The sequence below is a fragment of the Piliocolobus tephrosceles genome, chromosome 5, assembly GCF_002776525.5.
Source record: "Piliocolobus tephrosceles isolate RC106 chromosome 5, ASM277652v3, whole genome shotgun sequence".
NCBI lineage: Eukaryota > Metazoa > Chordata > Mammalia > Primates > Cercopithecidae > Piliocolobus > Piliocolobus tephrosceles.
In genome coordinates this window covers 35,926,580-35,951,820 of record NC_045438.1, presented here as the reverse complement: position 1 = coordinate 35,951,820, position 25,241 = coordinate 35,926,580, and the positions used below count along the sequence as shown (strand labels likewise).

Here is a 25,241-nt window from a genome sequence, read left to right as displayed (position 1 = left end):
GCTCTCAGGGGTCAGGAATGTCGGCCTCAGTCCAACCCAGTCTTTTCTATGGCATTTTCCTTCTTTTTGGGGGGACTGTAATGGCACCTATCTCTTCTTTTACAATGTTGGGGGTGTTCCACTCCCACCCCAATGGCCACAGGCACTTGTGTAGGATGGATAGGAAGATAGCAGCTCCCCATTCCCCCTTCCCTCCTGTCTGGGGCACATGACTATGTCTGCTGCACGTGCATGTGGTGTCCAACAGCCGTCCAGAGCAGGACTGAGCCACAGCTGTTGCCCCAGCCCCAGGGTGATCTCAGGGGCCCAGGCCCCATGCAGCCAACTGGCCAGTGTCCCCTGCCATGTATCCACAGAGTCTTCCCCACCCCCAGCCAAGGGGTCCAGCTCAGTCCAACAGCAATTAAAAGTTTCTCTCCCTGTTGGAGAAATCCATTTGCATAAGAATAAGGTTTCTTCCCCAGGTGTCTTTTTCTTTTCTCCACCTTGTCAGCAGTTAACATAGCCCTACATTTAAGTTGTTTTTGTTGTTATTGGTTTCTTTTGTCTGCCAAGTCAGGAGTGAGTAGGCTGGTGTGAAAGTAGTTGTGGTTTTTGCCATTACTTAGAATGATGGGCACCACAATTGCTTTTGCACCAACCTAATAAGGCAACCCTGCGAGTAGAGGGGCCTTCTCTATGCCAGAAGTTTTCTTCCTTTTGGAAGGCATCTTATTAAACCAGGACCCTAATTCACAGGACACGCTTTCTCCCTCCCTTGTTTGAGAAGGACCCAGTTTCACAGCTGCATCTTAGCCTTAGCTTATGATTAGGAGGCAGCAGCCAGGCTGGTGAGGGACACCTGGGGATTGGTGAGTCCATGCACACCCCTACTGACGCAGTTCTTTTGTCCCAAACTCAATTCCAAGCTTCATGTTGAAGCCCTAGGAAAGAAAACTGCATCTGAGGGATCCAGAGGCAGACAACAACAAAAATGAAAAAGCACAGTACAGGTGAGCGTGACTAATTCCTGCCAATCAAGCCAGGCCTCTTGTTTCATGGATAAAGGTCATACTAGTATCAATGGCATAAATGAAGTCTAGGGCACTTGAAGCCTACTGACAGCAGGGGGAAAGGCAGTTTGTGGGTAACAGTGGATAATCCGACCCCCTAGGTCCCCTGTTAGCATGGGTGAGAGCCACATTGGCACCCATAGGTGGCACCCTGTTGAGGTTGTCAGGACTTGGGGACATAAGGATGGAAGAAGGAAAAAGGATGCTTGTTCTTCTTTCCCTCACATACCCTATTTCCTAGAAAGAGAAAGGAACCAGGGATGCCTCGCTCCCCTTTCCAGATGAGTAGCCATTTGTCTTCAATCTGTCCCCTTTTCAAACGCATCCTGAACCCCTGGGGAGCCTTTGAAAAAAACCTCTTTTTTACTCTTTCCTCCTTTGTCCTCTCTTCACAGATGGGTAATTGTGTCCCTGTACTAAAAGACATTCCCCTAGGATGCATCCTCCAACCTGAGAAAAGTTAATTTCCCCAACCTTAAACTGGTAGACTTAGAATTGAGCTCAGGGGAAGGGAATCCAGAAGCCTGACATGTCAGCAAAAGGATAAAAGGTTTTTAACCAGTCAGACTTTTGGCCTCTCTCCCTGTACAAACTGGTGAAAAGAATGATAAGGATCACTGTTTATATTCCCTGTCAAGTTTTCATTAGTGAAAAAGGGTTTATGAGGCTGGTCTTAAGGTGTAGCCAATCTGGTGTGCTTTGCATGTCTTAATTGAGGCTTGTTGGTTTCACCTGTGAGGTTACTTTGGCTAAACTTCCAAAGCCAGAAATATTGGCTGCTTGGTATGGCTAAAGTCAGGTAATGTGGGATTTAAAGGGACTTTCTTAAAGAGCACTCAGCTTAATTAAAAGTGGATATCCAAGTTATAGGTATAGTTGAAAGGCCTTTATGTTTTTCTCTTCTTGGATCTTGTTTTGCTGGAAAAAGTTTTTTTTCTGTTGACTGAATTACTTTTCTCCACCTTGTGTTGCCACTCTTAATGTACACGTAAGAGGCCCTAAGATAATTTCTGATGGCCTAGGGCTCCTTGGGAAAAACAGAAAAGGTACCACGGATTCCATTTTGGGAGAAACCTCTCTTTTCCTCATGGAACCCCAGGAATTAGAGGCAAATAGATCGCTCTCAAAATCCATTTTTGTCTTCCAGCTATGCCTGTTTATTAGGCCCTAGAAACTGCATGCAGCTACTTGGGAGGCTGAAGTAGGAGAATCACTTGAACCTGGGAGGTGGAAGTTGCAGTGACCTAAGATCATGCCATTGCACTCCAGCCTGGGCAACAAGAGCAAAACTTCATCTCAAAAGAAAAAAAGAAAAAAAAAGAAAAGAAAAGAAAAAGAAACTGCATGCTTTCTTAGCCCTGCTCTTAAAGGACCCCACCCAGAGACCAAGAATCCAATTAGAAGATTGGCAAATGAAAAATCTTATAACTACTCTATCTTCTTGTCCATCTGTGTAGTTATAAAAAAGAGTTCTGATTAATTGGCTTAAAGAAAAATAAGCACTTAGATCAAATATTTTTGGAGGAGGAAAGGTAAAAGCTATAATGCCTTTTAGTTCTTATGACTTTAATCTTTGAGAAATAAAAATAGTCTTAAAGATAATTGATAAAATGCAAATGTTCTTAAAATGTAAATAGGTGGTCTAAATTATGCAAGTCAGGTATTAGGTTTGCTAAATGTTTTAAGGTTGTAAACTGCTTTTTGGCCTTTGAGGACTGTTCATTCTGCCTGCTTTACAACTTGGTAAGGCATGGGGACATATGGAATTAACCACACCCTTAACTATGCTGGAAGGAATCAAACTTTATCAGCACCTAGCGCATAATTAAAACGACTTACCAGGTTTTAAACTAAAATTAAAAAGTGCTAAGAGGACCATTATAACATGTAATTGAGACCACTGAAAATAGATTTACATGCCAGGTATGTAAGAACAGTAAAATGTGTTATTAGTCAAAGATTATAAAAATGCATGGAAATGTAAATTTTTGCCTAAGTTATAAATTAGATAGGATAAAGCTAAAGGTTTAAACAAGTGGTGGAAGGTTTCTAAAAATTAATCTTGCAAAAGAAATTCTGTGTGTGAACATTGATTAAATCCAAAACTGTATTATATGGTTTTCTACAGACTGAGCATTGAAATGAAAGCACAACAAGGTTTTCTTAAGGCCCTAATCTACTCTTTAGCAGATTAGTAAATTAGTAATTTGTAAAGGGTTATAAAAAGTTTATAAGAATCTTACCTCATGATCAAACTGTTTAAGATTGAATAGAATTGTCTATAAGCCTCCATTAAAAAAATTGGGGTTAACATTAACAGTAAACTAATGTGAGGGTAAAATTTGCTTTCTCTCCCTTGTATAATATTTTCATGTAATAGTAAAGGATAATTAAATATTTCAGTTTATCTTCCAGTTATACTGCCAAGGAAATGAAAGTGAAGACAGAATTGTCTGGAAATCTAAGTCTTCCCTCTTAACGAGTAAAAGTTTTTGGCTTGTTTTAAAATTTTTGAGTCATCATTTTGGCAAAATAAATAACTAATGGTAATCTGAAATTCTGCTTGATAACATTGTTTTAAACCTCTAACATATTTAATGGGCTTCTCAAAATCAAAGATCTGCTTCAAGGTTGACTTTCCTGACCCCTAGCATCCCTGGAACATCCAGAAGAGAGGTAAATAGGATTACCTGACATGTTTATGGACATGGGATTGCCAAAATGATGTTTAATCTTCTTTGGGTTATATTTTAATGAAAAATAGTAATATATATTCCAAAACAGTATAGGATTTCTAAAATTCTAATATCTGAGTATATGCTATGAATCACAATTAAAGGTGTTATGTTAGGTGATTATACACCACAGAGATAACCAAATTTCTTTGTCAGTTGTGTTTTTGACTGTAACTACCATGGACATTTTGTTATTCACAGTTAATTTTTGTTTTGTTTTGATCTTCTTCAAAAGAGGATTTATAAGCAGTTATAGAAGTTTAACAGGTGCTCTCAAATGCAGGTTTCTGATAACTTTGGAGATTGTGACATTGGAATAAAGGAAAAATGACAGGATTCATGAAGTCCTGAAATGTTCATGAATATCAAGCAGAACAAGAGTTAACTGAACAGACTGAACTGATAGAAAATTGAAGTGATCTTTTTTAAACTTTTGCTTAAAACATTGCTGACCTTTTTTTTTGAGCTATTCACAATCTTTAATAATTGAGTAACATAGACTGTGAACAAAATTTGGCATGTTTTTTTTCTCTCTGCCTGCTTCCTCTAGAATTTGGAAACTATCTGTGAGTATTTTTAACTTAGGGCAATATGGTTATTTGCATCAGTGCAGTAAGAATCCACTTTCTTTTGCGGCAGAATGCAATTGAAGAAACTGGTTGTTTTACCAAGGCTTTGACTGGAAGGGTATGCTTCCCTTTAAGGAATCGAGCTCAACTTGCAGAGCCAATCAAAGCCCCTTGGGTAAACCAGCCTCATACCTTGTCTACACAGACCCCATACAGGGTTCCTAAACCTGTGGTGAGTAAAGAATATCACTTTCTAACAGGCCAAGGAACCCTATATTCTTGGGACCTCAAGAAGAGAGGAATTCACCCAACTCATAGGTATTTGAAGGTACAAACCCATGGGTGGGCTCATCTTTATGAAGTCCTATCTGAAATTCCTTGTGGAATAAAGTTCCATCAAAGCCAATTTAAAAAGCCTATGTAAAAATAATTGTTCTTGTTGCACTTTGCGCAAATAAGTGGACCAAGTGTAAGACTAAAGTTTATTTTGCAAACAACTCATTCCTATTATGATTTGTTTTTAACAAAAATGAGGACTGGGGAGAAAGAAACTATGTTTCAAAACATCATACATTTGTCATTAAATTCTAGACTCATTAGTTGTTTCTAAGTATTTTGCCTACATTTTAAATTAACCCTGCTTATTCCTGTGAACCAATTGGTGATCTCTGGCTGCAGCTCAGAAGAAACAAAAGGCATGGGTAATGTAAAAATCTGGAACAATATTCTAGTTCTGAACAATTATCCTACGAATCCTGCCAAGTAATGGGAATAAATAGGGTGCCCATAACCCAGAATTTTCTTTTTTGGGAAAATAAACTATGGGAGCTAACCAAAGCCAAGTCCCATGCACCCAAATCTTAGCAGGCATAACTATAGCCACTAGTTATCTGGGCATGTCAGCAGCCTCAGGATTTTTGAACTGTCCTTACCCTTCCCCATTTCATTTTGGTACATGTCTTCTAATAACCTGGTTTGTCTCTTTTCACCTTCAGGCCATCAAACTCCAGTCAGTTATGCAACCAGAGCCTCGAATGTTGGTCCCCTTTACCAGATACCCTTAGATAGGCCTCTGAGGCAGACCCAACTGCTTTCTTTCCAAAACAGTGCCCCCTGTCAGGAGGAAGCCATTAAGATCGGTCTTTGTCTTTATCCTTACCCTTATTCTAATGGCAGTTAGATGTACTTCTTTAGAGGGGGGAATGATAGAGGCAGAAGACAGCCAAATGCCATCCAGGACATTGTGTGCAGGAGGCTTGCCTAAATATGCCCATGGTGAAAAATTCCATCCTTTAACATATGCTCAGTAAGGGAAATAAATCAATGTAGAGTGGGCTCAGACTAAGGGCCTACATGTGCACTGGGAGAATAGAGTGGAGCCACAAGGAACATGCAAAAAATCCTGTGTTGCAAGCGTCCTCCCTCTAGGCCAGGGACTGTTGCAGAAGAGGTGGACACATGAGATTGTGAGGAAGGATAGAATTAACTCAAACCTTTCAAATCAAGGATGAGTACATGCCTAAACAGCTGGTAAAACAAGGGACTTTGCCTTCTGAGCTATTACATGGCACCTCTTCATCCACTCCAGCCATAAAGAATTTACTGTTTCTTGTAGAATTAAAAGAAAATAGTAAGTAAAAGGATAAAGATACCAAGTGACAAAGCCTCCTGATATAATATTTCCAGTTATGAGTCGTGCAGGTATATATTTTTTAATTTTTTCAGAACAATTCTTATGTTTTGTATAAATAATTTCTATAAGTCAATAACTAAACCCAAGATTATAGTAGCATAGAAGTTAAAGAAAAGTCATTTTTGTAACCTCACCTTTGACTTTTTTGCTTTGTTGATTTTTCACTTAAAAAATAACTTAAAGGGTAACGAATGTCTGTCCATGCCCATTTAATTGGGCATCTGGACTAGAACATTTAATTGGCTATAAGTCATTTGATTCTGAGTCCCTCAGACATAGGAGTCCCACTTAGGAAAAGGATGAACCCAGGGCAGGCAGCCATGCCACCCCAGCAATGCTACGGGAAAAAATAAAATTTTGGTGGTCATTAATGTTGCCTCTTATCATCATCATTATTATTATTATCATTATTATTATTATTATTATTATTATTATTATTATTATTATTATTATTTTGCAGGGGGCCGAGGGGGAACAGAGTCTTACTCTGTTGGCTGGAGTGCAGTGGTGCAATCACGACTCATTGCAACCAGCACCTCCCAGGTTCAAGCAATTCTCCTGCTTCAGCCTCCCAAGTACCTGAGATTACAGGCATGTACCATTACACCTGGCTACTGTTTTTTGTATTTTTAGTAGAAATGAAGTTTCACCATGTTGACCAGGCTGGTCTCAAACTCCTGACCTCAGGTGATCCGCCCGCCTCGGCCTCCCAAAGTGCTGGGGTTACAGGCCTGAGCCACTGAGTAGACAGCATTGATTATTGCTGGAGAAATCCTTTTATGGGACTCTTACATGATTATTCATAAGAGGCTGAGAAAAGGTGTTGCTAGTAAGCATGTTCTTAGTGGTCCTCTGGGGAGCACACATGCAGTAGCTGTACATGCTTGTTCGTACATCACATAACTCATTAGCATCTTAAATCTCCACCTAGGGGTGTGTTTTTCACTGCTATCATGAGAACAGGGTCAGTTTGAAAAGAGGTAAAATCAAAGTGTAAATGCTGTCTACAGGAAATATTCCCTGCAGGAGATAGCTGTGCTTGCATGAGCTGGATTACAATGTGAATGCTGGGGCTCATTGTGTTAACTGTACTTCCTTCCTTGACTACTTGTCCTGCTTCATCATCACTCCATTGTGACTCCAACAACTTTCACATATGATTACTCTCACTTCGATTCTTTTCTACTTAATGCCTTCCAATGGCTTCCCCTTCCTCAGAATGCACCCAAAGTCCTTCCATCATGTTCAAGTCCCCTGGATCAGGCTGCTGGGTCCCTGACCTCACCACCAACACTCTGCCCTTTGCTCCCTCTTCTCCAGCCACATCGCCTCCTGCTCCTTCATTTGGCCTCAGCCTTGGGGTTTTGCTGTGCCCTCTACTCAGATTTTCTTCCCCCAATGTCTGTGTGGCATCCTGCCTAACCCAACTCAGACCTCTGTTCATATGTCCCTGTCAGCGAGGCTATTCCTCACCCCCTACCTGCAATGGTATCTTCCCATTATTCTCCCTCCCTGCACCTAGTGTGTCTCCATGGCACTTAGCACCACCTGACAAAATAGTGATGTTCGGTTTATCTGCCTCCCCACCACAGGCACTGGGATATCAGCTCTATGAAAACAAGAACTTGTCTAATCCCTGCATATTCCCAGAACTTCAGACAGTGCCTGGCACAGGACAAGTGTTCAATAAATATTTGTCAACCAAACATATTGTCTACACAACCCCCTCTATTTCACTTAGGTTAATGTCAGTTTTACTCCTTTATTATGATTTTACAGTTTCCAAATAAATATGTACTTATAAAAATAAAAAATATATTTCTATATAATATAATTTATATTTATTTATGTATGTTATTATATATAACCTATAATATTAATATAATTTATTTTATGTATTACAGAGAGAGAAACACGTCTGTTTTCTGTGATTCCAGAAATTTTGAAAACTTTTACAGAAGAATTGCAGAAATTCTTGCATGTCAGAACTGATTGAAAGTCAATAAAATATGTAGATAAAAGTACAGGATTATAGTCAGATTGCAAAAAGCTAGATAAAATCAAAAACAAAAGACCAGCTATAACAGCTTGCCAAATTCAGTGAATTGACTTTACTTCAACAATTCTACCTATGTTACTGCATCTGCAGAACTGCTCATTTCCCATTGTTTTAACTTCCCCTCTGTAGGACTGAGAATCAGGTGTGACTCCCTCCTGGGACCTGTGGAGACTCTTCTCTCTCTCTCTCCACACACCTTGATTCCTGCTTGCAAGTTTGGGAAACATCAAAGCAGCTATGGGTAGCCTGGGGGCATGCTCCAGCAGGAAGGGGAAAGAAATGGGAGGGAGAACTAATGTGCATGAGCCTCTACTATAGGCAGATGGTTGGCAAAGTTTCCCTTATTAACCCTCCTAGCTATCTGGTAAGGCTAGTATTATACGTTTTTTCAAGTGAGGAAACTAAGGCACAGTGCATTAGTCCTTTCTCACACTTCTAATAAAGACATACCCAAGACTGGGTAAATTATAAATAAAAAGAGGTTTAATGGATTCACAGTTCCACATGACTGGGTAGGCCTCACAATCATAGCAGAAGGAGGAGCAAAATCACGTCTTACATGGTGGCAGGCAAGAGAGTGTGTGCAGGGGAACTGCCCTTTATAAAATCATCAGATCCTGTAAGACTTATTCGCTATCATGAGAACAGCATGGGAAACAAACACCCCCATGATTCAGTTACCTCCTGCCAGGTCCCTCCCACAATATATGGGGATTATGGAAGCTACAATCAAGACAAGATTTGGGTGGGGACACAGCCAAAACATATCACACTTGAAATTTAGAAGTTGTTTTACTGTAATTTAGAAATTTAGAAGATATATGTCTTGAGAATACAATATAGTAGGAACTCAGAATGCAAATAAAACATTGAGGAGGCAGGGCTGGGGTCTTGTGGATGAAGGGTGGGAGGGAGGGATGCCTCAGGCTGGAACAAGTGCAGCTCAGAGTACAAGAAGCCAGCTAAAGGCCAACAGGGGAGCCCAAGGCCTAGCATGGCCCTTGGGCAGAAGCTTCTGCCAGGGTCTTGTTGGGTTAAGTGGGGAACATGGATGTGGAAGAAGGTTGGAATCCTTCCCATGACTGAGGTGGAGCCCCTATTTTAGGGCATATGGGATGTTTAAGTGGGTTTAGTTAAAGAGTCTAGAGACCCCAGAAATCAAATAAAGTTAGTGAGTACTCTGGGTTTGTGTGGGAGCATTTGGGGGGAAAGAGAAATGGCATCCTACATGCCTTTAAGTGCCAGGATGGAGACCCCATTGCAAATGGATGAAGCTCAAAGTACGTTTCGAGAGAATTGAACTCAGGTTTCACCTTTCTCCAAAGTGCATGCTTTTCCACTGTTGCCTGATGTCTCCAGTTTCCTATATTTCAAAAAGAAACATGAGACCTTCCACTTGCCTTTGAACAATATGTGTCACACTTTATTTAACTTTGACAAGCCAGCAGCCACATCCAGAAATAGCCTTAGGTGAAGCTAGAAATACAAAATAAGTTAGTCATGGTGGCTGCTCACATGCTACAGTAAAAAAAAAGTAATTTAAGTCACTATTTTAAAATGTAAAAGGTATTTTTCTTATTCTAAGGTTCATGAAGATTTTTAAATTTTGTTTAGAAGCTCAATGTACATCTTGTTGGACTAATACACCCCTAAGCAGTTGTCTGGCTACACTTTATCTTTGTTCTTAAAGAGTAAATTAAATAGTCAATCTAATAGTAAATGTTAATCCACCTCCCAGAAATCAAAGCAATAAGAAAGGGTATTTCCAAATTGAGCATGGTTACGTAAGTCAAGCATCTTTTTCTTCTTCTCTGGAAATCATGAAAAAGCAACAATGAGAATCAAAATTAAACAGCCCTTCCATTTGGAACTTTTGCTTTTCATTCTTTCCTTAACAACCCTTGGGTGAGAAAAAGAAATCTAAATTGCAGAATTGCTAAACAAAAATTAAAAAAGAAAAGAAAAGAAAAAAGAAAACATCACATTTTAGAGCCAACAAGGGAGCTTATACATTTCAGAGAAATTCCTAGTGTAAAAATTTGTATTGGTATAAAATAAAGAATAAAACAAATGAAACAAATATCTGACTCAGGAGTTTTTATTGTTTGAAAAATCCAACAAATTAAATCAAAGAAAAACAAAAGGAAGGAATTTTTTTTTTTTTTTTTTTTTTTGAGACAGAGTCTCGCTCTGTCGCCCGGGCTGGAGTGCAGTGGCTGCATCTCAGCTCCCTGCAAGCTCCGCCTCCTGGGTTTACGCCATTCTCCTGCCTCAGCCTCCCAAGTAGCTGAGACTACAGGTGCCCGCCACCTCGCCCGGCTAGTTTTTTGTATTTTTTAGTAGAGACGGGGTTTCACCGTGTTAGCCAGGATGGTCTCGATCTCCTGACCTCGTGATCCTCCCGTCTCGGCCTCCCAAAGTGCTGGGATTACAGGCTTGAGCCACCGTGCCCGGCAGAATTTTTAAAGGTAAAGGAGATAAAAATGAGACATGACTTTTTTAAAGTAGAATACATAAATACAAAATTTAGTTCCTTGAAAAGAAATTTAAAGATAAATAACCAATTTACGAAGGAAAAAAAATAAGAAAACAAGGGGAAAATCATTACTCAAAACAGGAAATTATAAAAGGAAAGTCACAGAAACAGAATTAAATAAATCATAAAGGAATAACTTGCACCACTCTGTACCAATAAATTTAAAGGCATGAATAAAATAGTCTTCTAAAGAAAATATACTTTGTAGAAACTGAACCTAGATGAGATAAAAAAAAAATCTAAACACACTAATTACCATAGAAGAATTAGAATTAGAAAATTGTCAAATAATACTACCTTATATTTTCTGTGCCCAACTTCCAAAAGCACCCAGATGATTTCTCAGGGAAATTTATCTATCCTTAAGAAGCAGATAATTCCTAGGTCACTCGATTAATTTATTCAGCTGACGAGTTGACTGCAACATTACATGATTTTGCAAAGGTCATTGTTGCCCATGAGCGTCTGAGCTCGTGAGTATCTGACCACAGTAACCTCACGGTCTGGAGAATCTCAGCCCCTTCAACTCAGGACTCCTACTTCACATCATGAAAAGCAGAAAAGCACCTTCCGGTTCCTTTAGCTTAATTCTTGTAAATTCATGGCAGTTGCTAAAATCACATTCTTTATATTGATTCACTAGACATGTGATCAGTGCTTACTGTGTCCCCAGGCTTGTCATAAATGCTGGAGTTAAAGCAGTGAACAAAGCACATAATATCCCTGAGCTTGTGGAGCTTATATTCTAGTTGGGGAGATAGACAGCAAGAATAAAATAAAACATAGCCTGCCAAATGATGATAAGTGTTTTGGAAAACAGGCAGATAAAGGTGCTAGGGACAGCTAGTGGGGAGAAGTGCTGCTATTTTGGGTGTCATAGAATTCATTGATAAGGTAATATTTGAGCAGAGATATGAAGGAGGTGAGGGAGGGAGCCTGGACATCTCAGGAAGAGCATCAGAGCAGAGGGAACCTTGCTAATGTGGGGATGCACCTGATATGATTGAGAAACAGCAAAAAGACCACCCAGGAGGGAGCACCGTGGGTTGGGACGAGAGTAGTAGGAAATAAATTTAGAGGTAATGGAGCCTGGTTATATAGGGCTTAGTAAGGGACTGTAAAAATGTTGACTTTCAATCTGAGTGAGATGGGAAGGCATTGCAGGGTTCTGAATAAAATGTTCTATTCTGACATTTAATAGGAACACTCCACCTGATGCAGAGAACAGTGACAGAGTCAGGCAGACCAGTGAGGAGGCTGTGGCCACAGTCCACACAAGAGATGATGACAGCAGGTTACTCAAATGGGTACAGTGGAGGAGGTGACAACCAGTTGTATTCTGGTAATGCCATGAAGATCTTTTCAGGGTCAAACAATATGTACAAACATACTGGTGCATGGGCATAATGATTGATGATATCCAGTAGGAGTTTCAAGGTGACCTTGGGTGAATAATAATCAAAGCTACATATTGGGTACAATGTACATTACTCATTTGAGATGTGCACTAGTATCTCAGACTTCACCACTGTGCAATTCATCCACTTGCTAGTGCAAGTGTAACCAAAAACCACTTGCACTAGCACAGCTATTGAAATAAAAATATATAAATTTTTTTTTAAATTACCACTCCTTTATGTTTTGGTTTTCAGAAATAAATTTTAAAAAAATTTTAAGAATAATCAAAGCAAAATCAATAGCATCTTTTATCCAGAAAAATAAGAGTGAAGAGCAGGAAACGTTAACCTCATGAAGCCCTAAGTCCTATGAGTGGAGATTTTAAGTAACATATTAGTCATCACAGTCCAAAAACGAATCCAAATTAAACTGACTCAGATTATTCATTGTGCTTATCACTTGTGTTTGAATAACAATGTTTCTTTTTCTTTTCTGAATTCAAGTTCACAAACTATTTTGAATTTTTGCATGCCAATTATTTCCAGAATGCAGAACTGCTTAAAGGACACAGGTATTACTCGGTGGAGTTATTAAGGTCCCAGCAAATAAGAAAGAACAAATTGTTTCCTTGTTGTTGGCTCTACAGCTCTGTAGTTTTCCAGAGAGAAGGGTGGTTTTCAGATTATCATCCATTATGAAAGTTTTAAAAGATGCTCAGCTGCCCACCAAATCATAGGATGAAGGAAAGGGCCTAGCAGAAAGACAGTCGCTCTGACGTCCCTTCAATGGACAGCACCAAAGTCATACTGAACACCAGTTTTTAAAGACTTTTCTGACAAAAATAAGAAACACTTAGGCCTTTGCTACCAAGACCTGGTTGAAGAAAATGCTGTTGGTTCCCTGAAGGCTGGCTCTGCCGTCTTGTTCATTTCTGCATCCCTGATGTCTAGCACAGTGCCTGGCATGTAACAGATGCTCAGTAAACATTTGTTTGAGTGAATAAACAATTCGAGAAGCCAATGGACAAATCTTCTTTCACATCATTCTATCCCTTTATGGAATGTCTATTACAAGTGAAGAATAACACAATAGCGGTTTTATAATACTCCTCAGGCCCTGAGGCTAACCAGACCTGATTTCAGTCCTCACTTTATCACTACTCACTATAGAGCCCTGGTCAAGTTCTCTCCACCTCTCTATCTATGTCTCAGTTTCTTCATCTGTAACATCAAACGAATAATAGTACCAACCTCCTAGGCTTCTTAAGAGGATTAACAAAGACAAAATACGGGGAAAACGTAACATGGTGTCCCATAATTATGAGATCTTATTATTGACACTACAGTGGCATTAAAGTTACCAAAAGGAAGACAGCATCTTGTAGGTAACATTTATTTATTTATTTATTTATTTATTTATTTATTTATTTATTTGAGATGGACTTTCGCTCTATCGCTGCCCAGGCTGGAGCACAGTGGTGCAGTCTCGGCTCACTGCAAACCCTACCTCCTTGACTCAAGCAATTCTCCTGCCTCAGCCCCACCGAGTAACTGGGATTACAGGTGCACACCACCATACCCAGCTAATTTTTGTATTTTTAGTATAGACGGGGTTTCACCATGTTGGCCAGGCTGGTCTAGAACTCCTCACCTCAAATGATCCACCCACCTCCACCTCCCAAAGTGCTGGGATTACAGGTGTGAGCCACCGTGTCCGGCCACATCTTGTAGATAAACTTTAAAAATCTTTTTTCTTTGTTATGAACAATGTTAAGTATATACAAAAGTAGAGTGTAATAAACCTGACAACCAGTTTCAACAATTATCAGCTCATGGATGGTCACCCCCTTTCCCAGGCCTTTGTATTATTTTTAAGCAAATCCCAGACATGATGCCATTTCATCTGTAGTACTACAATAGGTAGCTCTAAAAAAATAATAAAAATAAAACCCAAAATTCCATATCACACCTAAAAATAATGAATAATGATTCCTTAATTAGATAAATGGTTGGTCTACTGAAAGCCACAAGAAGAAAGGAAGAAGAGAATCAAGTCTGTTCAAGACAGGGGCTTAAGCAAGTTCTCTCCAGAGTCAACACGATGATGGACATACCCATTGTCACCATCAAGGTGGACTCTCCCTGCTGCGGAGTGGGGCTGAGGTGGGGGAAGGGCAGGGAATGAAGCCAGCATTTCATGCCTGAAAGGAGTCAGAGCGGAGATCCCCTAGTGATTAAAACTTTCTTACTTCCCAAACAAAACAGCATTTCATTTGAAACAATTCTGTACAAATTCTTCTGCTTCCAGATTGATGGGAAATTAGAATTTAATTTTATCTTTGCATCTACCTTGAGGCCTTGTTGACAGTGTTGGTTTTTATGCAGGTTCTATTACACAATTAGAGCTAATTGAACAGTGACAGAACTGGTCTGGTTTGTGAAATTTAACAGAGCATGAAAGCTCATGTTTTGGGGAGAATTCAATTATTAAATACGTTTTGCTTATCCCACTTCCCCTAATTTCCCCTCATTTGTTTGACAAAGCAACCCAGTGGAAACCTCAATATCATTCACTGCTGCTCTCATCATAAAACCTCAAATTTAAATATTTTCCTTTTATTCTTAGCTGGAACTTGGAGCAGTTTGATTACTTCATAATGAGATCTATTGATATTGAAGCTGTTGAACATCAATAGTTCAAACCCAGATTATCCCCCATTTAAATACCAAAGTCAATGTGAAGTCTAGAGCTCAGTGGGCAACATTAGCAGGGAATTGAATAACAATGCTGAGAAGGTTGCAAGCTAAGGAGCATGAGGAGGTGAAAAGGGAACATAAGATGTGCTGCATGTTTCTTCTTTCAAAGCAGAAGCTACCTTATAATCACCAAAAACTTCAGTTGGAGGAGATACAAGCCTGGATTCAGAAGACTGACATAGAACAGAGGCACTGGGAAACCTGATGTTATCCTCACAAACCTTTCCATATAGGGCTGGCCTTAGAAAGCATGCGTCGCAACTGCCCTCCAATAACTGAAATTTGTTAAATGACAAATGATAGTGGCCTGGTCCACTGGGATCTGGTTTCTGAAGAAATTTCTGATAGGCTCTCTTCTAAGACCCTTTGATCAGGAATAAGGTTTTCCCTGCGTGGCCCCAGCTCCACCCAAGGCCTCACAGTCTCAGGCACCCAAGTGTCTAGAAATGTTCACAGGTGCTGGGTCATGGGGTTGGGATGGAGGGTCTACACTTGAGAACACCTCCTCTGCTCCTGTCTGTATGCGGAAGGCCATCCTTCCCTTTCTCTTTGAAGACTCTGCCTCCTCCACTTCAGCAGCACCCAGTCCTCTCCTTTCAGCACTTTAATTTTACTCTCTTCCCCTCCCACATTCTAGTCTTGGTTAATGGTTGTGATGGAGGGTGGGAGGCAAAGTGGCTTTACAAGCAGGCTTCTGACTTTTCATCTCCCATTTAAGAAGGAGAAGAAAGACACAGAGAAGGCTAGATGAATAGAAGTCGTAACCCTGCCATAGCTCCTTATTGTCTACTTTTCCCTTGAGAAGCAAGCTTAAGGAAGGCAGGGGCAATGTCTGTCTTATCTGCTGCTGCATCCTTGCTGCTAAGACTAATTCCTAGTTTATGGTGGGACAGCAAATATTTGTGAAATGTTATTGGAGAGGTGGACGGATGGATACTGCTTAGAAGCCATCATTATTCCTTACTAAAGGAGTTACTCTACCAAGAACTTGAAAGAGAGTATACAAGAGAAAGTAGAAACCAGTATACATTTCCCCTTTTGATCTAAAGAGCCTCTCTTTTTAACAACAACAAAACCTTTATGAGTTGTGGAGGCCGAAGCAACTTCATCTTAGATGCTAATCTGCCATGTTGACTTCTGATTAATCCTTTTCCAGGGAGCCTTCTAAGATATCTGGTTTATCTATTGTTCCTTGTATGAGAACACATACTTGTCATAAGTCCTGCCTGTACGTCAAAAGCACCTTGATGTTATCATACTTCAGTTGTCATATACATTCCTTCTGAATCACGCAGGCCCCTTCCCAGTGGTATGTAAGCCCTGGGTCTGTTGCGGGACAATCAAAGACTGGAGCAACTGAAAAAAGTTCAGGAAAGTTTATTAAATTAAGGTGATCACTGGCTCAGCTAGTCTGAGCCCCAAACAAAGGGTTTTTCCTACTTTTAAATATCTTAAGGTGGGAACCACGTGAGGCAGAAAGCAAATTACAGAAGCAAGAAACAAAGGCAGCATTACAACATTTCTTACATTTTGAGAAAGAAATGTCTTGCAACCTAAACTTATCACTCTTGTGACCCTGCAGCCACGCAGGAATTCACCGGGTCTTAGGGGCATTAGGGGTTGACCAATTTGGACTTCAAAGAAGAAGTCATAGAACAAGAACTCTGGGTCACAACATACTTGGGGCTGCCCGTTTCCAGGATCACAGACCAAGTAACTAGTCTGGTTATAAACACAAGTTCCTGTATGAGTCCCTGTACACTCACAGTAGGTCTGGTACAACAGAGTTTTAGTCACACGTTTTCCGGATCAGGCTTCTATCATACAGTGATGATGGTCATCCTGGTCCCCTTTTATAACCATAGGTGAAAGTGTCTGTGGCTTCAGTATTACTAATATGATTAAACTTATACTATGCATGGGCACCTTTCTAGGCAACAAGCTTGGCAGCATTTGCAGAGATAACAGGACTGCAAAATAATTACTACAAGTAAGAGTATAACTATGTTTGTAAATTTAAGCCACATTTACTTATGTATCATTGACTTCCCTCAGGCTTCAGCCATGCATAGACTAGTCAGCTTCCGTTTGTGTGACTAGAGCAGGGCTCAATGTTTCCTCAAGCTTCAGTCATGCGTGGACTGACCAGCCTCCGGTGTGGTCAGAGCAGGGCAGTTGTCCTTGTCAGCAGTGGCTTGATTTCACCACAGGATCAACCATGTCGGGTGGTCTGGGTTTTGTTGACTGGTCCACTGGTCCTGGGCGGTGGCTGTTGCTGGTTTCAGCCGGCTGTGATGAAGTCAAGGTGTGATACTTGCAACTCTAACAGCAGTGGGGGTAGACAAGATCACAATATGGGGGCCATCCCATAAAGGCCCTAAAGTGGTTGGGTTCTCATCGTTTGACCCAGACAGAGTCTCCAGGTTGGAAGGGATGTACTGCATCTGTGAGGCTAACAGGTATTCTTTCTTTTACTCACCCTGTATTTCCTGCATGGCCTCACCTAAGGCTTGCATTTGCCTTCTTAAGGTTAATTCCCCAATTTTTAAAATCTCCTTTTATCTGAGTTATGATGGGGTGTCAGCCAAACACTATCTTACAGGGTGAATACCCAGTTAATTTAGTAGGAGTGCACCTGACTCAGAGAAGGACCATGGGCAACACTTGATCCCACCTTAGATGAGTTTCATGGTAGAACTTTTTAAAAAGCTGTTTGAGTGTCCAGTTTATTCTTTCAACTTTCCAGAACTCTGTGGGTGATAAGCTGTATGCAGTTTTCATTGGATTTTTAACCTCTGCATTAGCTGTTGTATTATTTCTGCCACAAATGCTGGGCCATTGTCTGATCCTAAAGTTAGAGGCAGTCCGAATCTAGGAATAATGTCCTTTAATAAGAATCTGGTTACTTCCTGAGCTTTCTTTGTCCTGATGGGAAATCCCTTGACCCAACCTGAGAAAGTGCAGACAAACACTAGCATGTACTGGTAGCCTCCGGCCTGAGGCAGCTCAGTAAAGTTCACATGCAGGTTTTCACAGAGTGTAGCTCCAGTTTCCTGAATCCCTGAGGGCCATGTTGGCCCCTGCTATGGATTGTTTGGGGCACAAGTTAAACGTTACTCACAAATGGCTCGAGTGATGGCAGTTAGGCGCAGCAATAGAAATGCCATCCTACAAGAGTCTCTAATGCAGTTTTTCCCATATGTGTTCCTTGATGAAACTGTTTTATGAACCGGGGGCTCTTGTTTCTAGGATGGCTGTTGAGCCTCTCGTTTGAGAACTTCCACCAACTTCCTTTCTGGTAACTTCCACTTTCCTGCTCAAACCAAGCCTTTTCATTAGAGGAGTAGTTAGGGGGTTCCTTAAGGGGAAGCTCCAATAAGGGCATGGCAAAGGTTTCCTCTTCCTTCTTAGTTACCTCTGTCATTGCAGCTCTTTTGGCTTCTCTGTCCGCCATTCTGTTTCCTCCAGCCTCATCACCTCCTCCTGTTTGATGCCCTTTGTAATTGATGGTGGCTACTTCTTTTGGAGCCCATACAGCTTCTAAGAGCTGCTCTACTTACTTTTTATTTTTGATTTCCTTTCCTTCAGTAGTTAACAATCCTCTTTCCTTATATATGGCTCCATGGGCATGCAAAGTGGCAAAGGCATACCTTGAGTCAGTATAGATGTTCACTGATTTTCCTTTGGCCAAAAGCAACACCCTAGTAAGAGCTATTAGCTCAGCTCTTTGGGCCAAAGTTCCAACCGGCAGAGGGCAGGCTTCGGCTATTGAATTCAGTGTTACCATTGCATATCCAGCCCATCTGACACCTTTAGATATGAAGCTGCTTCCATCAGTAAACTATTTAACATGTGGGTCTTTTAAGGGCTAGTCCTTTAAGCCTTTTCAGCTTGAGAAAACCTCATCCACAGTTTCCACACAAGAATGATACCCTGGGTCACACAACAGGGGCTTTCCATGCTCCGCCCATTCTATTGGCATCAGTGTGGCTGGATTTACAGTATTCACAGTCTCCAAGGTTATGTAGGGGTTTTCACACAAAAGTCCTTGATATCTTAACATTCTAGGGTTAGAAAGCCAGCGATGCCCCCTCTGCTCCATCAGGGTAACAGCTGTTTGGGGCACCCAAATTATTACCATTCCTCTGTTGTTGGGACAGTAATGGTCATTATCATGGCTTTTCTTTGACCTAGATTTAGAGTCATGTCCCCTTCTGGTGCAAAGGAGATTTGTGCTTGCAATTTCTGGAGCAAGTCTCTTCCTAACAAGGGCACTGGACAATTTGGCATTCATTCTTCTAGTGTCCCATCTGCTTGCATCTCACACGTTGATCTCTCTCAAACCTAGCTTAGCTTCCCTGATCTCTCTCTTGTCCTGGCTTAGCTTCCCGGTTTTGCCTAGTTTGTCCTCTATCATGACCGCAACCATGACCACATCCTCTCACAAAACAAGTTTCTCTTCCAACTAAGGCTGCCGCCAGCAAGTCTGCCTTTTCCTTAGTTCTGCATCTAGCTTTACTCTTGGTCTCCTCATTCTGATTTACAAACACCTTAGTAGCCACCTAAGTTGGGTAATATTCATGCCTTCAAACCCTTCTAACTTCTGAAGCTTTTGCTTTATGTCTTCTTGTGCCTGGCTTACAAATGCCACATTAACCATACACTGATTACCTGCAGCCTCTTGGTCCAGTGGCATGTAAAGCCAGTAAGTCTCGCAGAGCCTCTCATAAAATTCACTGGGACTTTTATCTGGCTTCTGGTGGACCTCTGAGAGCTTTCCGATATTGGTGGACTTTTTCCCTCCAGCCTTTATTCCATTTAGGGGTGCCTCTTGATACCGTGGCAAACTCTGTAGCCCTTGAGCATGATTAGGGTCCCAGCCTGCATCAGCCCCAATTTGGAGTGCTTGTTGTACATACTGCCTGATACTCTTGTGCCTGCGGGCGCATTGTTCTCCAGCCACTGGAGAGTGGCTTGTATAACTCTACAGTGCTCTTCCATATTAAATAATGACAGAAGAAGTTGTTTGCAATCAGCCCAGGTAGGATTGTGAGTTAGGAAAATGGACTGCATTAGATCTGTAAGAGCCTGAGACTTCTCTGTATAGGATGGAGTATGTTGTCTCCAATTTAAGAGATCAGTAGTAGAGAAGGACCGATAAATGAAGCGCTATTCTCCCCCTTGGACTTCATTCTGTGCATTCAGATAAATTTGTCCCCAGGTTTCTCAGAGTGGCATCTGCATTGCTTGCACGCGAACTGACCTAAGGCAGCTGACCATATCCCCCTGGAGTTCCTCCCCTGGCTTTTCAGGCAAGGGCTGTGGCTCCTCTCTGCGTGGTGTTGCCTGAGGGGTGCTTCCTTCTGAGTCTGCGTCTCCGGAGGTCGCCAGGACAGCCTCCTATCTAAGCTTTGCCAGGGGCCAAGGGAGGATAAATTGGTGCATAGTGCGGTGGAATTTCTAACTCTTCAGGTGGGGCCTGTAGGACAGGTTTTTTTGTTTTGTTTTGTTTTGTTTTGTTTTTGCTTTTTCTGTGACTCCTTTTCTTTTCCTAATGCCTTGCAGTTTCTTTCTATTGTTTCTGGTTTTGTCTTGGCCATTAGAGTCTTACAGTAGGTCTCAAAGCAGGCCTGCAGCCACTTAGGACGGGTCTGAACTACATTTAGCCAGGAGTCAATATATGGAAACTGATCCAGGTACCCAGGCTGTTCTCCAAGCCTGGTAACCACCTGAAACACTCAGCCAGTTGTCTCCCTGTCTATTATCCCCTTGGCTGGCCACCCTACATTAAAATATGGCTATTTTATCTCAAAAAAGGCTCTCAGTTTCTGTGGAGTTAGCTTAACCCCATAATCACCATTAAAATCTTTTTAAAAAGTTTTTCAGCATGCACTCCAGCGGAGTAGGCTTTGATGCTTTTCTTCCCATTTCCTCCCTCACGACATGCTTTCACTCTTGGATCCCCCAGACCAGGTCCTATTATAGGAGGTTTGGACCCTGCTTAGCCAGAAGCATGCCTTAATTCGTGTCACAGCTACCTGCAGCCATGGAGCTGGTCCTATGGGCCGTATGCAGTGTCCTAGGTCTGGTTTTTCCCACACTCACCTCGGAGCACACAGTCCACACTAAGAGATCTGTGCCTCCCCACATCAACCCTGTCTTGGTCTCTCCTGAGACCATCTCTTTCACACACTTTCACACACCTCCCCCATCCCCAAAATGATTTTCCTTTCTGACCGACTCACAAGCCCCACCTGCGTCTGGTGTCAGTTACAGTGTGAGTTTCATCTGAATCAATGGACCTCTCCCATTGTTCCAACCCCCTTGGATTGGACTAGTTGTCACGCCCTGGGAGGTGACCAGGCTCCCCTTCCATCCTTATGGGACAGGTCTTGCCTTAGGGCCCAAACCTTACCGTGGTTCATATGTCTGCACACTGTTCCTGTGACTGTCCTGCAACCCTTTCCACTGGTTCCAGTTGTGCCGTTGGGGGAAGGCTCTGGAATGTGGAACGGCTGTTCTCCTTCTGGGCTAAAATTCTCCCAGCAGGACCAAGGACCCCAGATCTCCCACATCCTGGGACTCTAGCCCACAGGCAAAGCAGACAGAAAATCTGCCATCTCTAATCCCGGACTGGCCCCCAGAAATGTTGTGGGACAATCAAAGACTGGAGAGACAGAAAAAGGTTCAGGAGAGCTTATTAAGGTGATCACCGGTTCAGTAGGACATACGTCCAGAAAGTCTGAGCCATGAACAAAGAGCTTTTCCTACTTTTAAACATCTTAAGATGGGAACTACATGAGATGGGAAGTGAGTTACAGAAGCAAGAAACAAAGGCAGCATTACAACATTTCTTACATTTTGAGAAAGACATGTCTTGTAACCTAAACTTATCGGTCTTGTGACCCTGCAGTCGTGCAGGAACTTGCTGGGCCTGTAATAAACTTTGAGGAATGTGGAGTTGGGGGGTATAGTTAAGGTCCACTGTTCACGGAGAGAGACAGGCTGTTAATATTCCCTTTTAACTTCAGTGTAACAGTGGAGGCAGGGGTCACACTTTGCAGTAACTTTAAGAGAATTTTAACATTTCTATTACTACCACTATTAGGTTATAGTTGATTTCCTTAATTCCTTCTTCAGGTCTACAGGGCGATGGCATGAGGGTCCACCATCTTGTCTTGCCACTGTCCAGGACATACATATGGCTCTGTTCATAAGTCCCTATTAAATGCTTCTTTCTGAGAAACTGGATATGTCAGCCTTTTTCTTTGGCCTCTCAGCTTCCTTGGACTTTAAGGGTAGGTTTGCACAGATTTGCTCACTATGGAACATGACTTTTTTGTTCTTTCATGTGTAATTTTAGTACCTCTAAACACATGGAGTAAAAAAAAAATGGTAAGAAGAATGATATAATGAATCAGAGAGAACAGATGAGCTGGTTCAATCAGATTTGAAAGACAATGTGAAAAAATCTAATGTAGCTCAAAAGGAGTGTCTTCCCCATTCATCTTTTAAAGGAATCGTGCAGTTTGACGGGCTCAAAATCTTTTTCCAGCTCGCTGGAGACTGCATGTGAAAATGGAAGAGGAATAGGCATTAGATAAACGGAGCCCAGGACCACTACGGAGTGGAGAAGGCTGAGGAGTATGGCAGGGAGCCCTGTGGAGAGCTAGAGGCAGCGGGAGGGTATGGGGCATAGCAGGGAGATTAACTGGGGAGCTACCAAAAGGGGAGGAAAAGAGTGAATCAACGAGAGACCCCTCTTGCTTTGAACCACTACCAGTGGGCCTGATAGCTGCAACTGCCAAGCATATTACTCAAAATCACACTGGCTGCCAAGTCCTAGTCTTTGGCAGCCTCTCCGCCTCCTGGGGCCAGATTCCCTTAAGGCCCCACAAGTCGTTTCATTCACTCACCTGCTTGCCACTTGCACAATCCCTGCACTGCCCTGCCCTTTGGGTCTGCCCATCCTCAGTGTTTTGCCTTTCCACAGCTAACAAAGCCCCAACAAAAAATGAGCTTCCCAATAAAAACAAGCTTCCACATAAAAGTGACAGCAAATGCTTTTTGAAGTGATTTTTATACTTTCATAACTTGCCTAAAATAAAATAATATAACGCCGTATCTAAATAAAACTGTAGTTGCTTCAAGGAACCATCTGCCTTAAACCCAGGAGTGATGGTCTGTTTGTGGATTTTAGTTTCCTCTTTGGTCCTGAGCTGGTTAAAGGGAACACTGGTTGCCTGAACAGTCACACTTGCAACCATGATGCCTAAACATTGCTTTCTAGGCTTCCTCATCAGTTTCTTCCTTACTCGTATAGCAGGTAAGTGCTTTGTTTCTTTTTAATTGCTCATAGCTTTGTCATCTGAGTCCAATCAAGGATCTGTTAGAAATAGCACTGGTGCTTTTTTGGACTTTATAAAGACTGCAGCTTTTGATGTCACTAAATGACCAGAGCAGGCATGGGGTTAGTGTCTATCTGCAGCTTGAATAACCACACATATACCTAATGAGTACCCACTAAAGAAAAGGCTCTCTAGAGGGTACAGAGACTTCATACAGAACAAATGCACATCCATTTCTCTCTCTCTCTCTCTCTCTCTCCCCCACCCCCTCTCCCTCTCTTTCTCTCTGGCTCTCACTCACCTTAGAATGTCTTTTACCTTGAAGGAACACTGTATCATGGTGGTTACCAGCACAGGCTCCTAAGCCAAACTGTCATAGTCTGGATTTCAGATCTGCCATTTACCATGTAGGAAAACCTGGGGGCTTTACTTAACTGCCTCAATTTCCTCATTAGTAGAAGGGAGATTCTAGGTCACTGTGAAGATTACATAAGTTAATATATGCCAAATGCTTAGAGAAGTGCCTGGCACAGGATAGGGACCACAAACAGCAGGTGAGAATTTGCTTCTGGTATTCGTGGAGGACACTGCAGGAGTGTAGAGCATCTTATCACCACCGCATACTTCCGAGCAAGCCTGTAAGAATCCAAGTTTACAGATGGGTACCCCTCAGTGTAAGTGATTCAAGTAACTTGCCAGTTGTCTAGTGACTAATACATAAAAGCAATTCAAGCCTTAATCTTGCAGAAATGTTTGGATTTCAGAAGACTCTGGTCCTTGGTAACAGCAAGGGCACATTTAGCAAAATATGGCAGGAATTCAAATGCTACCAAAATGTTCCTGGCTCTGCGTCTTACCAAGCCTGTAACCTTGAGTATGAGATGCAACTTTTTAAAGCCTCAGCTTCCTCATCTGTAGAATGCGATAATAAAAATATTTATCTTATTTGGTGGCTGTGGGAATTAAGTAAGTTGTAAAGCTTTGAACATAGTGCCTAATATAAGTTAATGTTCATATATGTTCAATGTTTGATGAATACCAGCCAGAAGGAGGAGGAGGAGGGAAGAAGGAAGAAGATAAAGTATACCCTCAGCTTCTAATTGGTCTGTCTCTTTCATTAGCTCCTCTCTCCCATGGCTTTGCTCTTAGCTTTCTGCTGGAGGGAAAAGGCAGGCTCTACAGTCAGACTGTCTGGGTACAAAATCAGCTTCACCATTTGCTGCCTGGCAAGCTCCTTCGGGTCTCCAAGGCTTCATTTTTTCAGTCTGTAAGAAGAAGACCATAATGCACAGTACTTTCCTCATGGAAGAGCTGGGTAAATTAAATGAGTGAATGCAGGTAAAAGTCCCTCAGTGCCTAGGCCAGTGTTATTACTGTTGGTGGTGGTAGCACTGATGTTACAAAAATGAGAGAAGAAATCCATAGACAGAGAGATAAAGGGCATTAAGCCATCTATCTTCATGTTAGCAAATCAATTCTAGGCAGGCCTTCAGGAAATTGTGCCTATCATCTCCTGAAAACTCCTGGAAATTTTATGTTCTAAAAATGATTGATCAGGCAGTGATTTTTGTGAGCAAAATCAATTGTGGCTGTAGACTCTTTCCAAGAACACAACACCCTTTGATGCACTGATGGTAGTCCAAACAATAAAAGTGAAAACAAATTAAAAAGCAAATAAAGTATTCACACTATTTGGTTGGTAAGAAGAAAGGCCTGAGGAAACAGTCTTGTTCATTTGAAAATAACAAATCTTGAAAGTTCAGAGCTGAGACCATGGGCTTGGGAGTATTTTTTTAACCATCTCAATAATGTGATACAAACGAGCAAAGACTTGAAGGAGGTGGAGAAATGAACCATGTGAAATCCAGGGGAAGGTAGACCAGGAAAAGGGAAGGGCCAGTGCAGAGGCCCTAAGGCAGAGTCATCAGGGTCATGGTGGAGCAAGTGAAGGAGTCAACGCTGCAAACACAGGGGTTGGGGTGACAGAAGATGAGGTCAGGGAGAAAACAGAAGATATGCTCCCTGGCCGGGTGCAGTGGCTCACACCTGTAATCCCAGCACTTTGGGATCACTTGAGGTCAGCAGTTCAAGACTA

The 25,241-nt window shown here is 41.7% G+C and overlaps 1 protein-coding gene across 2 annotated transcripts in view; it reads left to right on the top strand.

Annotated features, from left to right (window-relative positions):
* The first annotated feature begins 13,186 nt into the window (after positions 1-13,186).
* The window catches only part of IL22RA2 (interleukin 22 receptor subunit alpha 2), a 28,055-nt gene continuing 16,000 nt past the window's right edge, over positions 13,187-25,241 (top strand). The window contains exons 1-2 of one of the 2 annotated variants that reach the window (XM_023190996.2): positions 13,187-13,422; positions 22,999-23,124. In XM_023190996.2, the coding sequence (XP_023046764.1) occupies positions 23,064-23,124 (61 nt within the window). In that variant the 5' untranslated portion in view covers positions 13,187-13,422; positions 22,999-23,063. The remainder of the gene's footprint in view (positions 13,423-22,998; positions 23,125-25,241) is intronic. The other variant, XM_023190997.2, reaches the window with a different exon arrangement.